General features: G+C 37.8%; 2 protein-coding genes and 1 long non-coding RNA gene across 3 annotated transcripts in view; 1 reads left to right on the forward strand and 2 right to left on the reverse strand.

The window, feature by feature from the left end:
* Nucleotides 1-19392, forward strand: part of LOC135073417 (neprilysin-4-like) — a 64792-nt gene extending 45400 nt beyond the window's left edge. Inside the window, exons 3-17 of the mRNA XM_063967597.1 lie at nucleotides 10017-10159; nucleotides 12360-12605; nucleotides 12918-13120; nucleotides 13339-13515; nucleotides 13628-13735; nucleotides 14040-14184; nucleotides 15308-15522; nucleotides 15924-16100; nucleotides 16352-16455; nucleotides 16538-16596; nucleotides 16689-16737; nucleotides 16828-16895; nucleotides 17186-17319; nucleotides 17689-17856; nucleotides 18890-19392. Of these exons, the coding sequence (XP_063823667.1) occupies nucleotides 10017-10159; nucleotides 12360-12605; nucleotides 12918-13120; nucleotides 13339-13515; nucleotides 13628-13735; nucleotides 14040-14184; nucleotides 15308-15522; nucleotides 15924-16100; nucleotides 16352-16455; nucleotides 16538-16596; nucleotides 16689-16737; nucleotides 16828-16895; nucleotides 17186-17319; nucleotides 17689-17856; nucleotides 18890-19066 (2173 nt within the window). The 3' untranslated portion in view covers nucleotides 19067-19392. The remainder of the gene's footprint in view (nucleotides 1-10016; nucleotides 10160-12359; nucleotides 12606-12917; nucleotides 13121-13338; nucleotides 13516-13627; nucleotides 13736-14039; nucleotides 14185-15307; nucleotides 15523-15923; nucleotides 16101-16351; nucleotides 16456-16537; nucleotides 16597-16688; nucleotides 16738-16827; nucleotides 16896-17185; nucleotides 17320-17688; nucleotides 17857-18889) is intronic.
* Nucleotides 19393-19458: 66 nt separating this feature from the next.
* LOC135073418 (probable U3 small nucleolar RNA-associated protein 11) lies at nucleotides 19459-20870 on the reverse strand. The gene is made up of 4 exons (XM_063967598.1): nucleotides 20507-20870; nucleotides 20300-20425; nucleotides 19844-20035; nucleotides 19459-19682 (listed from the first exon to the last, which is right to left on the reverse strand). The coding sequence occupies exons 1-4, from the start codon at nucleotides 20735-20737 to the stop codon at nucleotides 19473-19475; spliced, it is 759 nt and encodes a 252-aa protein (XP_063823668.1). The 5' UTR covers nucleotides 20738-20870; the 3' UTR covers nucleotides 19459-19472.
* Nucleotides 20871-22061: 1191 nt separating this feature from the next.
* LOC135073668 (uncharacterized) lies at nucleotides 22062-23418 on the reverse strand. The gene is made up of 3 exons (XR_010257687.1): nucleotides 23326-23418; nucleotides 22457-22580; nucleotides 22062-22161 (listed from the first exon to the last, which is right to left on the reverse strand). It is a non-coding gene; the product is annotated as an uncharacterized LOC135073668 (long non-coding RNA).

The following is a 23418-nucleotide window of genomic DNA, read 5'->3' on the forward strand; positions in this document are numbered from 1 at the left end:
GAATAAGGTTTTGCTTGTTTATTTTTCTATTCCATCAGTGCAATGCAATGATGTAGTTTTTTTTTATTTAATAGAAATAATAATGGCAGGTTGAACCAACAAGAAGGTTTTAGTTTATCAATCACAATAATCTCTTGACAAGATAAATCGTCAAACAACTTTGATCTGAATAATTTTGAACTTTACTGACGAACAGTTAAAGATTATTTTCTCTAACTCGAGATTATTCTGTAACATAGTTTCAAAAGGTAATATGTGATCGCGATTCGTTGAAGGAATCAATTTGAAAACTGACGAACCTTTTCATTCCGTGACTGTACATAGGTATCTCAAAAACATATTTCAATAGCACACAGTCGCAATTTTAAGTTGCATCATAAGATGCAATTTAAGAGTCATTAGGGTCAAACAATTGCCGCAACCGGCTTGCGATAGATTTGGATGAAATCGAAATAGCATCTTCAATATCAGTAGTATTTAATTTGTACTTTTTACCTATGCCTTTCTAGAACACGCAAATTCGCAATGTAGGTATTCATAACCGCTTGCAATCAAAGCACAGCTTTACAAAAGTGCATAATACTATCGTGGCATCAATTTTCCTAAACGAACGTGAATATCCATAAGCTTCAAGAATTCTAAGAACTTGTTAGTTTCGAATGTGGTTGTTGCAATAACTGCGGTTTATTTTTGGGTTTCCGTTTTTTTTACTTCAAAAGTTAGAGGAAGGAAACCTTTGACTAAGGCATAAAAAATTGTTTGGGTTTACCAAATGATTTCAATAACTAAATCATTTACATATTACCAAAAAACTGAAACAAAAACCTGCAGTTGCAGATGCAATAATATTATGGAAATTCCAATTCCCATAATAAATAGAAAGCCTAATATCCATACATAATATAAACATACAGACCCATAAAGATACGTATACATATGAACATGCTACCTCGAGTATACCTATCTATCCAAGGTACCCCCATAGTCACAACAAATATAAGACAGAAAAATCTAGACAAAAATGCTGCCTATTTGATCTCTATAAATATTATAGAGTAATGAGTAGTAGAGATCGTTACATTCACAATGTGAGCCGCCTCCAAGCTCATAGATAACTGATAAGTTTTTACATCTCGAGCAACTTAGTTGCAGCTGATCCAAAAAACAATAACAGCCTCCCACGCATCACGCATCTCGCAACGATCGGAAATCGGTCCGCGGATATCGGCGCATTGTCAGCGAGTCCTGCGCTTCCGCTGGCGCAAGCGCTGTGCGAAAGTGAAACTCGGGAACAATGCCGTCCACGCCCAAACAAGTGTCGCAGATCTATTGATTACTATGTTGGAATAACGCATTATATTCAGTTCCGATATCACTTGTTTGTTATATCATCTACTAGCTTTCCGCCCGCGGCTTCACCCGTGTGAAATTTTGTCTGTCACAGAAAAACTTTATCGCGCGCGTCCCTGTTTCCAAAACCGGGATAAAAACTATCCTATGTCCTTTCCCGGGACTCAAACTATCTCTGCCTTTCATCAAAATCAGTTCAGTGGTTACGGGACTATTCCCACCTCTCGTTCCCACCACTGCAACTCCTGTGTTTAGGCGTTTAGGGTGTTTAGTTCAGTGGTTAGGTGTGAAAGCAAGACAGACAGACAGACAGAGTTACTTTCGCATTTATAATATTAGTATAGAGTAAGTATAGAGTATAGATAGATTCCGATAATATCACTTGTTTTTTATATCTAATTTACAAGTTTTGCCCTTAAATATACACTTTATACTTTATACACAATAGTATGCGAACCGTTTTTGCTTGAATTTATGAAGCCCTAACTTCACCAAACGCGGAGGTTGAGAACATGGATAGTTACTAGCGACAAGCAAATAAGGTAAAAGTAAAATTAATTATGGATAACGCCATCGCACTGTTACCTTTTTTATTCAATTATAGGCTAGATACTTGACGGTAGTCGGTAATAGGTGTGTACTTATCATTAGGCGAGTTCCAGTACCTAATAGTTTTTTTTAGTAGAATTACTGAATATGGATTTTAAGACATTTCATTTAATGAAGAAACAATATTATACACAGTGTTTTACACCCTATTGGGTAATAGGAAATAAGAATTTTAGGACTCTACATTTATATCCGGCATTTATATTATTGCATAAATCTGTACAGAGTAGAACTCGGATCTTAGCAGGTTACGTAAATGCCGGTTTTATCTAAGAGAATGAACAATTTCCTATCGTGCATGCTATAATTTTCTGCTTACTGTCTTTTAGCCCCGAGATATTCCGCTATTGGTTTTAACTAGTGTTACACAAACTTCGGATAATGTTCGGACGGATAATCAAAATATTTCCTACACAATAAGAACTAAATAAACTAGATTACCTACTTGATTTTTTGTTTAAAACGTTATCTAGTCAAGTAAGTATAGAGAATACAAAAGATTCATATTATTAAGTATTAGCGCATAACACTCGTACGTACAGTCAGCGTCAAATAGTGACACCCAAAGTGGCCAAAAAGTTGACAAGACAACCTTATTCCAATTGTATCAAAGACATGTTGCGAACTTTTTGGCTACTTCGGGTGTCACGGACTATTGGACCTAGTTTTCAATATTTCTAAATCGGCATACTTAAACAGAGTTTCCCTGCGTGATCGAATCAGAAATGAGGAGATCCGCAGGAGAACCAAAGTAACCGACATAGCTCGCAGAATTGCTAAAATCAAGTGGCAGTGGGCGGGGCACATAGCTCGTAGAGACGATGGATGGCCGTTGGGGCAGGAAAGTTCTCGAGTGGCGACCACGGGCTGGAAGAGGTAGCGTGGGCAGGCCTCCTACTAGGTGGACCGACGATCTGGTAAAGGTCGCGGGAAGAGCCTGGATGCGGGCAGCGCAGGACCGTTCATTGTGGAAAACCTTGGGGGAGGCCTTTGTCCAGCAGTGGACGTCATTTGGCTGAAACGAACGAACGATACTTAAACAAAAATTCATAGGTATTTGAATAGTCTCCATAGTTCTTGAAACGTCATCTCTCCCATGACAAAAGCTCAATATGCGCGAAAGTGGATTGCATCACTAACGCATTGTTGCAGCTTGCAAGATGCGCCTGCGCTGTACTTAGCGGTTGGTGAAAGGCTTATGGTTTCGTTAGCTAGTAGGTTTTGTTGTTTACATTATTTATCGTTTCCTCTAAGCTATGTATTAGGATGTACATTATAGGTACTATTAGGTTCGGGGCTCAGAATTGTGAAAACTTCGGCATCAGTGACATTCATACTTAAATTAAGTAGTAATACATAGTAGATAGAGAATATCAGCTTCTAAGTTCGAGGAAAGATAGAAGAATCAATAAGTCATTGAAAGTAAAAGCAAAGTTCTCTCCAATCCAACATAGTTCAATTTCGCGACTGTCCACGGTGTTTGACCTGACAATCCGCATACACGTGAAATCGTAATTCGTTATGCTGATGACCATACCATTGATCATAGTTCGTAACACCGTAAGTGCTGTTATGCGTTTATTTATGCAACGTATCAAAGTGTAACACATGGAGATTTGCTGCCCCTTAGCCTGCCTAAATTGTATGTTGTACGAAATGAAACTTCTTTTTTTATTGTGGTTGATTTTAACATTTATTGATTTCAAAATAATTCAACTAAGTACTCAGTGTTCAGTAAATTGAAACAAATTGATAAAATATGATATCATTATACCCCGACACAGTTTTCACATTACGGGCAAAAAACATTACAGATTTAGGTAGATAGAGCAGTATGGCAAAAAACCGCTTTCATTGTTCAACCTCAATCGCGGCCGCTTTCAATGCTTTCGATTGCGATTAAAATTACAAAAGCGTTAACATGGCGACAACTACATTTAGATTTTGACCTTATATTCCTAAAGTTATATGTTCTTGTAAGTAAACGAACTCTACTTGCGAATAAGGCATTTAAAAGATTCTTACGATAATGATGATGATGATGCACACTAGGGCATTGTATATTCTACTAACATTATAAACTATGGCGTTCGTTCAGCCGAAAGACGTCCACTGCTGGACAAAGGTCTCCCCCAAGGATTTCCCCGAAGACCGATCCTGCGCCGCAAAAAAGATGGCGAAGGAAAAACAAATATAGCTGTCTGTTCAGCTTTAAAGCTATCTAATTTTATGTTTTAGCCGTAATGAACTGAAATCAGGAACTAAAAACTTTCAAACCTACATAATTTTGTCATGAAATCGTAAGGTTGTAAATCAACTCAAACACCAATATTCTGCAAAAACACTTTTATTAATATTTAGCTACATTACCTACACAATCTCACCATCGTAATAATTATTATAGCTCAATTTTCTATAGTGAAATCATATTTATTAATAATTGAAATGATACTTTACTCTTTTACAAAATTACCAATTTAAAATAAAAATCACTTATAAAATAATAATTGTACTTCGTTTTTTAAAAATAATAATAGCTTTCAGCAAGACAAGGTGAGTGTTACTAGCTCGACGCTTCGACAAGGAATGATCGAGTGGCCGCTCGTTGTTCGAATGACGTCTCGGTGTCGCCCTCTAGCGGCGGCAAATTGTACTTCCGGGCGGAAACGACTGTGGCGACAACATCCGGCCGTCCTGCATACGTGGTCGTCCTCGGACATCGTATTGGTCTAATGTGGAAGCTGTAAACAAATAATAATGTTATTTTTATATTTAAGATAGTTCAGAATATCACTTTATCCTTATGCGCCTGCAAGATTCATGTTTTAATAATAGTTTGAACTAAATGACTTTAACTGTCACTTAGTCTTGTATCACCATTACATCTTAAAAACGGCTTTCACTTTGGATTCCCGTTTGAAGACAACACACTTGCAAGCTCATAAGTGTAAAGACACATTAATAAGAAAATAGAGACCAACAAATATCACAGCAACACAAAAGTTCTTAGTATTTGTAGGTATAATGGCTTGAACTATTTGATACTGTTTAAGCATAGTCATCAACATAGTTTTGTATCACCATTATAAAACCAACGACAGCTTTCACTAGGGATTCCCATCAATTGGTGCAAAAACTCTAAGAACTTTTCGTTGAAGCTGACACATTAGGCCCACATAACTCGAAATGAATTATTTACTTTATACAAGCTAACGTCTCTAATAAAGATAAATAATAAATGTTTAACTTACATGTGTTTCAATGAGTACCTGATTACTGGACAACATCCGGTGCAACTTCCTCCTCGCCCTCATCCGAAATGCGTATCCAAAACTTCATATTCTCTGCGCAGGTTACGCCATCATAACGTTTTGTACTCCGCTCCGCTCCTCTCATATCGGATACTTTATAACGGTCATGCCCTAGGACTTCTGTTATTTGGAAAGGTCCTTTAAAAAATGGCATTAACTTTGTGCTGTGACCGTCATTTGAGTGACTTGGTATTTTAATCACAACCAAGTCTCCAATATTATAATTAGTAGCCAATTTCCTTTTAGAGTCGAAAGCTGCTTTTTGTGCTTGAGCAGCTCTTTTAATGTTTTGATCTACTTTGTCACGCAAGGCTGTCACGTCAACCGATTTTTCTGTATTATCCTCATCAGCAATTCTATCATTCATCATCCGAATTCTGTATCCAAAAAATACTTCACTAGGTACTGCTGCAGTACTTTTGTTTATTGTACTGTTTATACCTTGTTGTATTTGGGTTACATGTTGATCCCATTTATTGTTATTTGCATCTGCGCTAAGACTCCGTAACGCATCTAAAATGGTTCGATTATATCGTTCGACTTGACCGTTCGAACGTGGTACGGCTGTGGCAATAATATGACGTCGAATATTATGATCATTACAATAACCAGTAAATAATTTTGATGTAAAAGCGCTTCCGGCATCACAAATCAGTCTTTTAGGGTTCCCGAATATTTTGAAAATCTTATTTAATTCGTTGATAACTATTTTGCTTTTGGTATTTTTGACAGCGACAATAAACACAAATTTAGTAAAAGAATCTACTATTACCAAAAGATAAGCATTATTTTGTGTTGTTTTAACAAAAGGGCCTAAATGGTCAAGGTGTAAAGTGTGGAAAGGTCTAGCATATTTTGGAATTGGATGTAACAGTCCCGGTTTTTTTCCACTTATAGCCTTGTAGTAAATACAGTTTAAACAGTTTTTAATGTACTTTGTAACAATTTTCTTGAGTCGAGGAAACCAGTACTGTGCTTTGATTCTCTCAACAGTCTTATCAACTGCAAAATGCCCAATGTCATCATGATTGGCTCTTATGACATGCCATATACACTGTTTAGGTACAACCCAACGTCTTCCGTATTGAGTCCTACGATAAACCTTATTGCCTAATAAATCATACTCATTGAATATTTTTTTATTAGACTCGGCCTCGCCTGATAATAGTATATCTCGAATACAGCAAACGTTAGGATCCTGTAACTGGACTGATAAGAGCCAATCACTTTCTGTAATAGACAGAACTGACAAGGAGTGCTCAGTTTGTACGGGGTTCCGACTCAAGGCGTCCACATGTTTCATTTGTGTACCAGCCCTATGAACTATCTCAAATGTAAATTCCTGAGTTTGTAAGACCCACCTGCTAATCCGAGGTATGATTTCTTTTTTGTTTAAAGTATGACGAACAGCATTGCAATCGGTTACAATTCTAAATTGATTTCCTAGTAAATAATGTCTGAATTTCTGTAATCCCACTACAATCGCTAAAAGCTCTAATTCAAAAGAATGATAGTTCTTTTCTTCATTAGTAGTTTGTCGGCTATAAAAGTAAATAGGTTTTTCCCCGTTGGAAGTGGTTTGGACTAAAATACATCCTATTCCATCGCGACTAGCGTCTGTATAGAGAGTGATAGGTAAATTAGGGTCAAAAATATTTAAAACGGCATCATCAATTAAGGCCTTTTTAAGATCTTCTACTGCCTGTGTTTGTTGAGGACCCCATTGCCAGGTTACATTCTTCTTTAACAAATTAGTTAAGGGCTTGCACATTACAGCACAGTTTTTTATGAATTTTCTGAAATAATTAATGAGTCCCAGAAATTGTCTAAGTTGGTGAATTGTTTTGGGGGTAGGATAATCTTTAATAGCTTTCAATTTACGTGAACTTGGGCGAACACCTTCATCTGAAATGTCGTACCCCAAAAATGTTACTTCCTTTTGGAAGAACGAACATTTTTCCAAGTTGATGGTCAGACCATTTTTTTGGAATATATCTAGAACAGTCTCTAAACAAGCTACATTTTGTTCAAATGTTTCAGTGGCTATTAGCAAGTCGTCCATATAACATATAACCCTCCCAAAACGCATATTTCCTAACACTGTATCCATTAGTCTTTGAAAGACTGAAGGTCCATTGCTCAGCCCGAAGGGCATTCTAATATACTCAAAATGACCATCGGGCGTAATAAAGGCTGTTTTAGGTATTGTTTCAGGATTTACAGCAATTTGGTGATATCCGCTTTTTAAATCGAGGGATGTAAAATATTTACACCCTCGTAACCGGTCAATGAGATCCTCAATCAATGGCATGGGGTATTTTTCCTTAACAGTAATTTTGTTTAGCTGCCTATAATCTACGCATAATCTTTTATCACCTGATGCTTTATCTACAAGGAGTGCAGGGCTAGCATAAGCAGAATTACTGTTTTGAATGATACCATTTTTTAGTAAGTCATCCGTGATGTTCCTCATAACTGAGCGCTCAGATTCAGACATTCTGTAAGGTCTTTGAAAGACTGGCTTATTAGACGTGAGTTCAAGGTTTAACTCAACACAGTCAGTTTTTCCTAATGTTGATAAATCATGAGAAATACATTGAGGGTATTTGGCAAAAGTTTTATTCAACACTGATGCATGTTCTTTCGAATTGTCGTTAAATTTTAAAACGTTAACATTTAAAACTTTTAGGCATTCTACTGGTTGAAAAGTTAAAGAATCACCCACACGTATGTACATAATACTTCTGTCCTCAGTAAAGTTCCGCCCTATGAGTATGTCACAGCCCGCTAATTTGTCGATAATATAAAGGGTGACAATTAATTCAACAGTGTCGACCTTCAAGGTAACGGCTACAGCTTTGGAAACAGTCACGTTCGACTCACATGTAAAACCTACTAAACTGATAGGCGCATTCAAAGAAAATGGTTTCAAATCATATTGTTTCACTAATTTATCTGTGATGAGTGAGCAATCACTTCCCATGTCGAAAAACGCGTTACTTTTGTAATCATTCAACATAATATCTTTGAAAAATTTCTGCTTAGTCTCTGACTCAGCGATCATCTTTACTTCAAGTTTAGTCTCCAATTTAGGCTTTGTTTTTAAACGACAAATTGTTTCTACATGCCCTAATTTATTACAAAAAGTGCATTGTACGTTACTGTTCAACTTACAGGTGGTTTTTTTATGCCCTACCTCCCCACAACGATAGCATGTTATATTTATATCGCGTTGTGAAGTCGTGGGATTATTTATAAAAGAGTCACTTTTATTATTGCCACTAAACTTTCGATCTGAACTTAAGGTCTCATTAGGTAGCGAACGAGTGCTTTGTTTATTAGACATGCTCGGTTTTTGAAATTGAGTCTTGTCTTTTTCAGGTTGCACATAAACTTTGCCATGTAAAAATGATGCTAACTCATCACAATATCGAAAAGTACCTGCCTGCGCAGCTGTGCTAATATTAGGGTCCCCGATTGACCCTACAATGACCGAAATAATATCCTGCTCACGAAACTCTAATTGCAATCTATCAATCTTTGCCTTTTGTTGAAAATAAAACTCGTAAAGGGACTGATCAGGAAGCGGTTTTGCATCTACTAACTGTTTTAGCAAAGTAAACATATCACGTTTAATTTGGAATGTATCCGACAATTTATTACGCCATTGTCGCCACCTCCATGTCGTCCACTGGGTCTCATTTTTTTGTAACGAATCGAGCCAAGTTTTAGCCGTATTACGCAGCTTTTGCAGAGCTTGGTACTGAATCATATTATCTGACCACCCAAATGCTCTGGCGTTTGCTTCAACTACATTTATCCACATATCAATATTATCAACTAATGGATCGAATTCCGGAATTACTGATGATAATAATGCACTTTGACTTACGGTTGGCGATCCTCTGCGACGTCTTTTATGCTTTTTATGCCGTTTATGACTTTTATCCGTGTCATAGTTGTTACTTGCGGAAGCCACCGATGAGATCGATGTGCTGGAGTCGGAAGATGTGTCTCTTCGAGATTTCCTTTTACTTTTCTTGCGATGGCGTGGCATTTTGGCACGGCTCCATCCCACTTCTGATGTAAATCAACTCAAACACCAATATTCTGCAAAAACACTTTTATTAATATTTAGCTACATTACCTACACAATCTCACCATCGTAATAATTATTATAGCTCAATTTTCTATAGTGAAATCATATTTATTAATAATTGAAATGATACTTTACTCTTTTACAAAATTACCAATTTAAAATAAAAATCACTTATAAAATAATAATTGTACTTCGTTTTTTAAAAATAATAATAGCTTTCAGCAAGACAAGGTGAGTGTTACTAGCTCGACGCTTCGACAAGGAATGATCGAGTGGCCGCTCGTTGTTCGAATGACGTCTCGGTGTCGCCCTCTAGCGGCGGCAAATTGTACTTCCGGGCGGAAACGACTGTGGCGACAACAAGGTCATAGTCAGAGGTCATAATCCGGAAACGATATAATGTATTCGATATTATCAGTCTTATTTTAGGATACTACTTAGTCGGTAGGTACGTATTATCAAAATTAAAGATATTGTTGAAACAGTGAAATATTTTTTATTATAGATAAAACATACTTATTTATTGGTAGTATCTGTAACCCTAATTTAGGGACGCAGCGAAGCTCGAAAGTGCTAAGACTGTCTAGCGCGAAATAAAAATGCAACAAAACTATGTCTCGATCATGACACAAAAATGTTTGTTCCAGAGAGCGCACAGTGCGATGTTCCTCAGTGCTGATCGGAGCACTAGGACTGTCACTGATCGCCCTGGCGGTCTACACCACAGTGCTGGTCCTCACGGAGTATAAGAGCCCTCGACCTTGCGTCAGCGAGGAGTGCGTCGGCACAGGTGAGATGACATTATAAGAGCTACTATTCACTAATTTCTTTGCGGGTTCCAAAACAGTTAGATATCTCCCGGGACAACTCAACCTTCACTAGTTGGGTTTTTTTGAAGGCCAAGCTGGAGATCCTGGCTATAGAGGAGTTGCAGATAGGAAAGTGCAGGGGATAAACCTCGGTAGCTTTATACACCATATTGCAGTGCATGTTTTCCCAACAGATTCTAAGTTACAATATTTAGGACACTTTTTATGTTATTATGATTAAATTCGTTGGAGGTTCTAAAACACTAAGCTATCATTTGGGATTATTAAACCTTTATTACATGCGTAAGGCGTTATAGTAGTGGGATAGAGAGGTAGGATTAGTCTCATAATACTGCCATAGCCTTAAAATTGCCTACGAAGTTTAATGCTCTTAGGTCTAATAGGTATATAAACCGGCGCGTTCAATGCACGAAAAACTATTTTCCCACCAAGCTGTCGCTCTCGCTAACATTCCAATGAACTATCGACTCAAACTCTCAATGTTAGGTTTTTAAACTAATTGATCAAGGTCGTGAATTTCCATTACCAACCATGTATTACTAAAGACAATACCTACTTTGCTACGGTTCCACTATGCGGCTTTCACAGCAAGACAACCTTGCACATTATTCGTGGATAAAAAACATTTTTAAATCGGATCATTAGTTCTCTATGTAAAAATTTGTTTTAATAAAACATAAAAATAATCAACTTTTAGGAGATTCATTGACTAACCTTTTTTGCAAACTCGTCGCGTCATTTTTTTGGAGGTTTTTCATCGCTTTGTAGACTCTATACCTGTGTACAAAAATATTTTGTTTTGAGAAAACTACAAGTATTTTATCAGATAAAAGATCAATTAAAAAGGTAACTAGATTGCCTCCTTTATAAAACTTACAAACATAATACTATTTATAATAATAATAATTAGCGTAGAAGAATATAGACGCATGTCACAATTAATTACCTACACATTCCATTGTGGAAAACATAAACACAGATACGAGGTGATTATTCCAATAGTTAGCAGAAAAATAGAGGAAAACATGTCGGTAGCTAATTGCTTCGTCAAAAACAACAAACGCACAAGAACATCGCAATTGATGATGAAATAATTGTCAACAAATCGGTCATGGCACGTGGAGGCAATGAAATAATTGTATCAGTCTTACATGGCGCGTGTAGAAGCAATTTTCACTTATATCATCAAGACCAGTATGTAAAGAGGTTGGTAATTATTCCGAAGTCATCATCTTATAGGAATCGTCTCTGGAATCTGAGATCTATGGCGTCGACGCAAAAATTATGCATGACAAAACACCGATGAGTTATGGAAGCAAAACAACGATGCTATAATAGTTTAATTGCATAATGATATAAATAATATTACGTTAAAGATTATGCAGTAGGTGTCCGCTGAAATATAAGAAAAGTTTTCAACTTCAAACTTAACTATATAAGCTTAGTAAATGCAACAATGTAAAATGCAAATGACCGATCGCGGCACCTTATTTACATTTTGTCAAGCAATTAAAAGCTTACGGGATTAATTTATGTAGAGTTAACATAAGCGTTGTTGAAAAACCTTTGAATGATCTAATTTATGTATGACGAACCTGTAGGTTTAATTTATGGGTCAAGGAAAATCAAAACAATATCATTACTTATCGATCGCTCGCTACTGCGTATCTAGATCGTAATGCAAATCCACGTGGTGCATCAGAGGAGGTATTACGACGTTTTTGCGGGAAAATGATCCACTTTGATAAATTTAATCACCCATCAATGACTTAAGATCGTCTAGTGCGCATTTATTCTCATTGTCATAGTACCCGTGGCTTAGCAAACCACATTAGCATGTAAATAGTGCATTATACATAATCGAGATGTTAATTTACTTTTTATAAACTTCCATCTTGATGGTTATTGCTTAACTTGACAGAATCATTAATATTTATCCAACATGGTGTTCATATCAATTAGTTTACGAATTATTTATGATATTAGCACCTCGATGATTAATGAATTGTTTCCTATAAATCGACAAGTCAATGCATGATTACTCTATTATAACTTCACATCTCAAACTATAGCTACTGTGTTTAAATATTATCCAATCATAGATTTTTCTACATTAATGATCCAAGATGATCCTTAATTCAACATTAATTTTTATCACAGCTTCAAGAATCCTGCAAGCCTTGAACAAGGATGTGGACCCGTGCACGGATTTCTATGAGTTCGCGTGCGGGGGTTGGATCAAGAAGAACCCGGTGCCTGAATGGGCCACCTCGTGGGACCAGCTGGCCAAGCTACGGGAGCAGTTGGTAATGGACCTGAGGGAACTTCTGGAGGCTGAGGATGAGGACGGCCTGCCCACCAGCGTGAAGAAAGCCAAATCTTTGTACAGGACTTGCATAAATATAGGCAAGTATCAGATCTGACCGTAGTGACCGTACCGTGTTTAGTGTAGAAATGTGTTTGAGGGGAAATTTAGTGAGTTCAGAATGCGGCCTTTACCACATTTCTTAAACTTTATTTTGTATCACTCTCAAATAAAGGAGGTACCTACCTACTTTAATACCACAATGAATTATAATTGTTGATAGCCTGCAGTAGTTGAATGAATTTTGGGAGATAGAGATTTGTGGCCTAGGCTTACGCCTAGCAGTGGACCCATAGGCTCAAATGCAGCAGTACAATGTCTGATTAGGCTTTCATCAGAACCTTTTGCTTCAGACAAACTGGAAGAAGACGGCATCAAGCCCATCCAGCGGCTGCTTGCCAAGCTGGACCTACCGCCGCTACCACCAACGGAGGCCAGCGCCAACTTCTCGTGGGTGACGAGCGCTGGGCGTGGCCGCCGCCTGATGGGGCTCAATGTGCTGCTCAGCGTCCAGGTTGCAGAGGATGTCAGGAACACCAGCAGGAATAGGGTTGTGGTGAGTTGTCGACGAAAATATATCACTTGAAGTAACTACCCGGAACTAAGGGACCACCAATGAATCAATTGCAACAGGTCCATAACAAATTATCAACCTACTTGAAAGTTTATGAAACCAGAAACTCCTAATAAAATTTTAAACAATCTGGCGACTCTAAATTTTACATAATATGCCACATTTAAGCTTGCTTGTCTTTACAAAGATCTCGTCCACAGATCGAGCAAGTGTCCCCTGGATTCAGTGAGCGCTACCTACTTCAACCAGAGCAGTTCGCGCTGGAACTGGCGCAGTACCGCAAATACATCCGCGATATGATCGCCATCGCCGACAATGACACCGACGCCGACGACTTCGCCGCCGACATCGTCGACTTCAGCAAAAGCCTCGCTAAGGTAACCAGAAATTCGCCAGCTTAATAAACGTCTCTATGATAGAGGAATTAAAGTTCTAGTAGAATCTCTCAACTCTTCTAATCCTAAATAAACAATCTCGTTTTTGTTGCAGATAATGACACCTGTAGAAGTCAGACGCAGCGGTACCCACCTGTTCCACGAAGTGAGTGTCCAGCAGCTCATACAAGGTTCCAACGGAGGTCCAGCGCAATGGAAAGAGGTAAAGAGACACTACTACCCTTATTTTACTTATTGCCAATCTCTTAATCATTTATTATACACTCCAGCCATCCCTTGCTTAATGCAGTCCTATCACAAGCTTTGATTCGTAACTAGACGTAACTTATAATCTGCTGGTTACCTACTAAACAGTTTCCGAGATTTCATGTAAAATCTACCAAATGTAAAAAGGGTTAATAATATTGTTTCTTTGGTAAATTGGAGAAGGTTGTTCTGCTGGAGTGGCGACTAAAAGACCTGCTGGTAATTATTAGTTATATTTCTGATAACAACGTTCCTTTTAGCACGACTGGGAGCGGTACCTGCAACTAGTGTTCGCCAACACAAGCGTGGCGCTCAACGCTACCGGCGACCGTGTTATCGTCATGGACCTCCCTTACCTGCAGAAGCTCTCCATCCTGCTGTCTGACACCAAGCCTGTTGTCATTGGTAAGCAAGGAAACGATCATTGTTAGGTGTCTATTAAATTTTGATAGACAGTTTTGGTCATCTTCCATCAATACCTATTAGATTTTAATTAAGACGAATCCAAAGCTTTCTTTCAACAGCCTATTTTTGTATCGGTAACCTACTAGCATCTACTAGGTATAATGGTATTGTGCCACTCTACATTGATACGACTCTTTCATCAAAAGTCTTGGTGTTCACCAAACAAAGTCAATTACTGGTTTTGATTGCAAAAGTAGGTATCTAGATTCCCGTTGATTCTATTAAGATTATTTTGACGATTAACTGCCATACCTACTTTAAAAAGGTGATGTCATCACGACTCTCAAAAATAGAGCTCCGATGATTTCACATAAGAAACGTTGATAATAATTAAGATCAAAATTAAATACTTATTGATCAAATTACCAACTTTGACGTTGAGAAGTGATGAATAAGATATAATTACTTATCTGATCATGTCAAACACTGAAATGGTTTGGCAATGATTATAATCACTGTGACTTGCTATTTTATTGATACTTTATAGATTCATGATGATGATGAAAATTCGAAACAATGAAGATCTTTATTCAACATAACTGATGACCAGACAAAGGCTTCACGCAAATGCAAATAATTTTATAACTTTCTCCAATTTCATAACTTTTCTTGCATGAGATACGCAAGAATTTTGATATTATTAGATAACTACGATTACCTTCAACGTAGTAGAAGTACTAGGTAATTAATCTTGGAACAGTGGGTAAAGAATAGTATCTTAGTAAAATTATAGGCACTCAAATACCTACACGATTGAACCAGTGTTGGTAAGTTCTATTCTGCTGATACATCGAACTTTAGGAGCGAGTGTAAGAACTCTATCATGAGATAATAATCTCAAATTATATTTTCATATGTGATATGCCAGCATTGCCAGCACACTGCCAATGAGAGTACGTGGCTGAGTGTGGCTGGCTACATGGCAAATAAAATCGCTCTAGATTTTCAACAATTGCCTCTTAAAGTCAAATTACATCAAAGACACCAAGTTTCAAACCCACTTGCCAGCTCTCTAGAAGATCCTCATGTTAAGAACCACCTAAGTTAATTGTCTCCTTTCCAGAACGTTTCCTATGGTGGAGCGTGTTCTCAACCGTGGCACCGATGACGCTGGGCGCATTCCGCGAGCGTGGCTTCGAGTTCTCGCGCGCGGTGTTCGGGCTGCAGCAGCGGACTCCAAGATGGAAGAGCTGCACCGCCAACGTTAATGCCAACTTCGGGGTGGCACTCAGCTATCTTTATGTTAAGAGGCACTTTGACACGCAGTCGAGGCAGAAGGTCTGTTTTCATTTAACTAACACAGTTTTCACCGTTCACAATCCTACGTCAGTTTCTATCAAATATTAAGTAAAACAATTTCATTTGTTTAATTATGATGGGTTATTCTAAACCTATATCCCAATGCAGGGCATACTTAGACGTTACTTCAACTGCAGGGTGGCCCACGGTTCGCGAGTGGATTGGTGGAAGATCAGAAATACTCAATTTTAAATCCTATCGATCCTACCAATCGATCAACGTGGAAAGCATTAGGGGAGGCCTATGTTCAGCAGTGGACGTCCTATGGCTGGCTGATGATGAAATCCTATCGAGGTTGCTGCATAAAAAAGAAAAGAAAAAGTAAAACCTGCTTTGTCGCCTAATTCGCCATGCCAACTATAGGAACTCTTTCATTACAGGCCATTGAAATGGTAGAGGACGTGCGGGAAGCGTTCGCAGCAGCGGTACAGCAGCTGGACTGGATGGACACGAGCACGCGGCTCAAGACGCTAAGCAAGCTGCGCGCCATCCGCAACTTCGTCGGCTTCCCCGCCTGGCTGCTCACCAATGAACAGCTCGACAAACATTATAAACATGTAAGACCGTAAACCCGTAAGAAGAGAAGAACAGTTTATGGAAGATGCTATAGCTGTTGAATTGTTAAATGTAACCAAACAAATAAAATTACATCCCTAACCCTAAACTAGGCTAGGCAGAGCTTAGAGTTCGGTAAAGTAAATGACATCACAAAAAATACTTAGTATTACATCAAAAGACATTACATAGCAGAAGTAAACAAATTCAGCTGGGGAAAACATTACCTATTAACGATAATGTAATTTTTCAGGCTGAAGTTGTGGAAGGAAACTTATTTGAAACGTATCTGAAGTTGACATGGGCAGCAGTGAAAAAATCTTTGGAGTCGCTAAGAGAAAAACCAGATCGAAACAGGTAATGCAGCAATTTAAGGCAAAAAATTATGTGGTGGTTGGTATTTGAAACACTGAAAATCAATAATTTCTTTGTTTTACAGATGGGTTGCGACTGCTACAACAGTGAATGCATTCTATTCAGCAACACTCAACTCAGTCAGTAAGTAATATTTATCTTACCACAATATAAGATTTTTGGAATCTTCACAACAAAAACTTAACAATTCAAGCTATCTTACTATCTTTTCCTAGCATTTCCTGCTGGTATTCTGCAACCGCCATTCTACGGAAACGGGATAGAGTAAGTAAACAATACCCAGAACCGATTAGGTATGGCAGTTTAATTACAAGCAAAAATATAAAAAAACACTGACCAATTTACTATTTTCAGAGCCATTAACTACGGATCAATAGGTGCCATAATGGGACATGAAGTCACACACGGGTTTGACGATCAGGGTAAGTTATCTAGAAGTTATTTAGACGGTGATTTTTGAACATTCATAGAAGTTACAATAGGAGTGAAATTCAAGTTACAGCATTTGATAATGACAAGACATGTTAGTAAACGTAGCTTGCAGTTCAGTCATACGCTGGCTGTATCTCTGAAAATCCCATGAGACATGATTTTCGAATGATTGACAATAATATCCAACTTGCAATTAAATATAAATTCCATCAAACGTCACAGGGTTTTGCAAGGAACAACACTTTGACCTACACATTTCTTTATGTTTGTTTTGTAACAGGTCGTCGATACGATGAGGAGGGCAACCTGAAGCAGTGGTGGTCAGCAGCCACGCTGGAACACTACCACGGGAAGGTGCAGTGCATCATCGACCAGTACAGTCACTACCACATGCCGCAACTGCCTAACTACACAGTAAGCACATACTGTTTTAAATAGAAGTTAGTTCAGTTCATCGGTCGCCTACGATTCCAGTTCAGTTATATTTTTTGTCAAAGAGTCATATCAGCTCGGATTATAAACTTTGAAGCGAGAAAGTTTATAAAACTCATTTATTTTTGTAAGTAGGCTTTTAAAAAGCACTTTTACGAGAGAAGAAAAACCTTGAAAGAAATCATAACACAGAAATATTACCATTACATGACCATGAATTAAGTAGGTAGGTAATTTTATGTAGTGTTTTGCCAAACTCCATATTTTGCCTCTCGTAAATTGGAGTCGTGTTTCTGCAGTAGAGGCTACATGACCTAATGGATGATGACATCATGACCTATATCTGCGCAGGTGCACGGCTTCAACACGCAGGGCGAGAACATCGCGGACAACGGCGGACTGCGCGCGGCGCTAAGCGCCTACCGACTACACGCGGCGCGACACGCCGGCGCGCGCGACGCGCTGCCCGGCCTACCGCATTACAAGCCCGACCAGCTGTTCTTCTTGGGCTTTGCACAGGTACCCTAGTAACCTTACACCAGATACAATCCGGTCGAGTTAACTGCGTTTAGGTGTGCACGCTAGACTATACCTAATAGCACTCAACCCCAAGGTTTTTATACCGTGTAATAGCTATGCTCACGTGACATTGGCAAACGTGGAAACACAATAGCCATAGAGAAGAAGAGTTAACTGCGCTCCTGGCAGCGGTGACGTCACATCGACGCTCTGGTACAGACGGAGCGCACGCGGGGAGGTGTGCGAGGTGCGCAGTTACCTCGATCGGATTGTACCATTACCGCACGAGTAAAGAATGTGAACTTTTCGAAAACCTAACTTTAGCGAAATCCAACTTGCATAAAACATGACATTTCTGCATGCCACTGGATCTTAACGCACAAAATCCACTAGTATGGCAGAAAGTTCATCAGGATTACCTACTTTCTGTTGTTCTTCTGGTAGTACTTACTTGAAACAAAATCTTTAGTATCACTGGTCGTGTACCCTTGAAATTACCACAATATTACAACTACAGATAGGACTGCTACTGGATCCATAATTTCCATATACCATAACAGCGGCAAAGATGGTAACCAACCTACCTGAATACGAATAATGAAAGTTTCCCCTCCACCTATATTCCGCAATGGGTTAAGCTAAGCCCTGTTTCGTAATCAAAAGAAAATAACCGCTGAACAACTAACAAACATAAATAAATAAATAAATAAATATCCTTGGACATTTTACACTGCGCTTCTAGTCCCAAACTAAGCAAAGCTTGTACTATGGGTACTAGACAAGTAGACAACGGATATAAACATACTTAAATACTTTTTTTTTTTTTTTTTTTTTGTAAATACATACTTATTATACATAGAAAATACCCAGTCCAATACAAACAAATATGTTCATGCACACAAATGTTTGTACTGTGCGGGAATCGAACCCGCTACCTCCGGAATAGTTGTCCGTTTTGAACCACTACACCAAACGGCCGACATAATACCTACCAATACCTACCAATATTTAACCAACTTCGTTTATCCCACAGATATGGTGCGGCAACTCCACAACTGGAGCGCTCAAATCCAAGATGGTGGAAGGAGTCCACAGTCCCAACAAGATCCGAGTGATTGGAACACTCAGCAACTCCAAGGAGTTCGCGGAGGCCTGGCAGTGTCCCAAAGGCTCTCCCATGAACCCAGAACACAAGTGCATATTATGGTGAAACACTCTAGGGAGACTCAAGCAAATGTGATCTTAGTTATAAGTTGACCAAAGACATTCACTCCCCTAGGTTACCGTAAAGTTACCGCCTTAGCTTCTAATGTACAAAAGTGTATTTTTATATAATGTAGTGATGCACTTTGTTAAGGCAGTTGAGCAGGACTTGACAATTTATGATCTAGGTGTATTTGAGGATCTAAGCATTGGTAACAATCAGATTAATTCACTGACAAAGACTGAAACAGTTTAAAATTCGTAAGATAAGGACAAATAGTGTGGTGTAAATATTAAGTTTTTTATACTGTAGAGTTAAAGAAAATTGCTTAATTTTTAGTGCATCTCTACTTGGTGAAAAAATAACAAAAACTATTTATTTAATAAAAGTAAATTACGTAAATAATAGTGTTTTATTTCTTTCTAATATATGGGAACTCATATACAGGTGCAGAATGCTTAGTGCCTCTTTTAATTTTCTTGGGTTTGAGGACTTTAGCATCTTGAAGGTGGCGCTTTAATTCCATTTTCTGATGGATAACAGTCAATTCTTTTTCTCTTTCTATCCTTTTGGATACCTCTTTGTATGCTTGTTCTCTTTTTTTCTTCATGCTTTCAGCAGTCTGTAACAGAGACAGTAATAAGTTATCTAACATACCAGGTGAGGTACATAGAAGCATCACCAAGTCACTAATATAAATATGGGAAAGATGATCGTGATATTGAGAAAAAATAGTCTTCAATACGAAGAATAATTTTCATCAGAGATCCTAAAACATCTTACCTGTTTATCAATATTCGGCAAATCCAGCTTGCCCAAATCCGACAGCCTGGGACGGTTGGACTTCCTGTTGAGCAAAGAAGGATGAGTGTCGAGTCTCTTGGCCAGATCAAACGTCTTCTCTTCCCCTTCATCCACAAAGAACACATGTGTGTTGGGAGTGGAATCTGCTATCTCGGTCATGTGGAGCTGGGACTGGAAAATAAAATGAATAAATAATAAAAAGAAGCAGGCGCAAATTGAAGAAAATATATTTATAAATTTTATTACTCATCAACAATGAAATGCCTTCTTCTTCTATCATGTTCATTTTCATGAATCTTTAAAACAGGTGTTAAGACTATAGAAGACACTTTGTAAGCATTGTTTATGAAATTGAACATAAACATTAAATTAATCTAATGAATGGCCAGTATTATGTAGATGTAGAATTTAGACATAATAGTACAGTAGAAATACCTGAAGTCTGTTTATCCGTCTGCTTTCAATTGTCCGTTTCATATTGATATACTTAATATCTTGTGTCTGCATCAACTTTATCTGTTCTGGTGTGAACTCATCTTCTATTTCTACCTCATGATGGACCTAGAATGTAAAGATATTTCTTGCATATAGGTTGTTTCGTCACTTTTAGTTATACAGTAGGCAAAATGTTGGAATACTTACACCATCCTTAACCCTGGAGTTTATCATGTGAAAATAGAACTCATCTGGGTTTTTGTCAAGCGTGCGCTTGCGGAGTAGCTTCAGGGTCTCTCCTTTCTCATGGTAATCATCAGCACGCTTCTTGTAATCTTTCTTCTTTTCTAATAAACCTAAATGTTTTCTAGTCGCAGGTTGATGACGTTCTCTGTGAGTTTTCTGATTAGCTTTCGCAGCTTTCTTCCACGAAGACATTTTGAATTATTTGTTTATTCCTCAAATTACATTTAAAACTATTCGCAATGAGTGAAATACTCGTTTAAAAGATATAAAATTTAAATAAACACGAAATAAAATAATCACACGTGTGGCGAACAGTGACAGCAGAATGACAGCAGTGACAGCTGAGTGCTGGTGACAGCCATGACATTTTATTTTTTTAAAGTGGCACTGACATTAAAGTTCAGACCGCATTTGAATAGTTTAGTCGATTGTCAATGAATCATGACTAGCGCGATATTTGCAGTTGATGAATTTAATGTTAATTTACTTAATTCATTAAAAGCATGTATTATTTTTTGTAGTTGCTGATCAATAAGTTGCCTTTACTAACTCTTTAGGTAATAGGAAATAGAAATGTTTCATCAAGTAGCCAAACTGAAGCTTAGAATAAATTAAGAAATTTTCCTTTTCCATGAACAAAGTAATTGTAAAAAAACACAGTTCCAAAATACTTTATAAAAAATTAGTTATCAATATTTAGTCGCCTCGATTAAAAACTGAAGTTGGCGCATCCATTTCAGTTGACCGCCTTACCGCAATGGGTAATTTTACAAACAAAAGGAACAAAAATTCAAGTGCACTAAAAAGTCCAACTCCCAAGAACATATTGAAAACGCCACCCAAAGAAGCTGCAAAATGAAATTATTTCCTAAAGACACAGCCCACATTTTAGTTTTATTTTACAACAATACTTACACAACAAAGTGAGCCAAGTTTCCGTGGGCATAAGAGAAAATACTTTAGAAACAACAATATTCACTCTCAATCGGAAAACTACTACTTCTGTAGCATTCAAACCGGTGCTGAAATAAATAAATAAAATACATAGAACAACAGATCACTAGAAGCCCTATATTCGAACATAAAATTGTAGCATGAACTAAAAACTTTGCATTGCAAACTATTTAATTGATTCTCATGTGAAAAAAGATAATCGATAATCTGTAGTCGATATAATTCAATTTCAGAACAATTTGATCAGAGACCGTATGACCGCAAGATTTTTAATGGAGATGGAGAGATATTGCAAATCACTGTAAATCGATATGTACTATCTTATTTCCATATCAATTTGCTTGCAGTTGGAAACCAAAAGTACAACGTAAAAAACTTCATACTTGACAATAAATAGAGCAACAACTGGTCATGACCATGAGCAACAAGGGCAACCCATATAAATTGCTACACACAAAGACTGATGATGAATGCTAGATTACTTACTGGGAGCTTGTGTAACAAAAATAATATTGTCTTATCTAAATAGTATACTAAATAAATATAACGTACTTACTATAATGGATCTACACAAGATTCCAATTCTCTTAATGGAGAAGACTCCAAGTCCAATCGAGTTATTACCTTCTTACATGATGGCAGACAGGAGCAGGTTGAATTACCTAAAATTATCATTTGTGCATTGATAATCATTCAGTATCAAAGATAGACATTATTCACACAAAGACAAGCGCTCGAGAAATTATAAATACCAGTATCCCGGTTTTGTTAATACCGCATATCCCTAGTCTAGACCTCGAGTCGGAGGTTCAGGGTTCGATTCCTAGTTGGATCATACACCAATTGATCTAATTTTCAAATAGGTCATTCTCTCTTACGATCGTACTCGCGGTGATCGTTGAATTGATATTTTCAATAATGTTATCAAACAAACAAAGAAATCGAATAATTAAGTACCTCTAAGTCCAAGAGTTCTCAGGCATGAAATGCGCTTTAGGTCGCAGGTTGGAAGTGAGTTCTCCTCGCTGCCAATACTTCGAAGTGGGTCCGAACACCCACACTTATGTGCTGTACATTTGAGCTGTAAATAAGTTAAAATAAAGCTGTATTGTGCTCTAAGCATATGGGCAAAAGTATTTCACTGGGAGTGCAGGAAGAGTCAGAAGTAGGGGAAGGAGAAAATCTCCTGCAATAAAGATCATCTTGAAATGAAAAATATCGAGATGATATATGCTATATAACTATAGCTAAAATGACGTGGCTTTTACAGCTGAACAAATAAAATATCGACGCGTTAAGCGACGAAAGGTCAGCGTACGTATGATGGCCAATTTCTAAAATTTACTCCAAAATATCTGCTCTAAATGTAGATGTGATCAGCATCATCATTGTAGCGGTAGTAAACATCCGGCTCTTCTCCACTGCAGGAGAACCTTTTCTAATTTACCAAATCCTCCTGCCCTATTTGTCTGTTCTACATTCCTCACGCTGGTCAGACGCTTTGATGAAGTCTGATGTTCGCATATTTCTCCCTTATTCGCTTCTCACGACATCCTTATTCCTAGGGCCTATTTTTTAATTTAATTTAAAGACTTTAAGCTCGCCTTTTTGTACGGAACATTGTTGTGTGTGCAATAATGCCATAAGTCATAAGGCCTATTCGATTCTCCCGGAACCACACGGATAATCAAAATCACAATCAAAAATATTTTATTCAATTTAGACCACAAGTGGCACTTATGAACGTCAAAATATATGAATAAAGATATATTGCTAAAAGTAGATAACACGAATATTATAAGTTCTCCAAGACAGTTGAGTCCTACCAAGCAGTGGCTCCTGGAGTAGCCGCTGGCACTGACGCAGGAGCCGTCGACCAGCTTGTCGGCATCGCTGTCCTGCTCCGACGTGAAGGTCAA

This window comes from Ostrinia nubilalis, chromosome 7 (assembly GCF_963855985.1).
Source record: "Ostrinia nubilalis chromosome 7, ilOstNubi1.1, whole genome shotgun sequence".
NCBI lineage: Eukaryota > Metazoa > Arthropoda > Insecta > Lepidoptera > Crambidae > Ostrinia > Ostrinia nubilalis.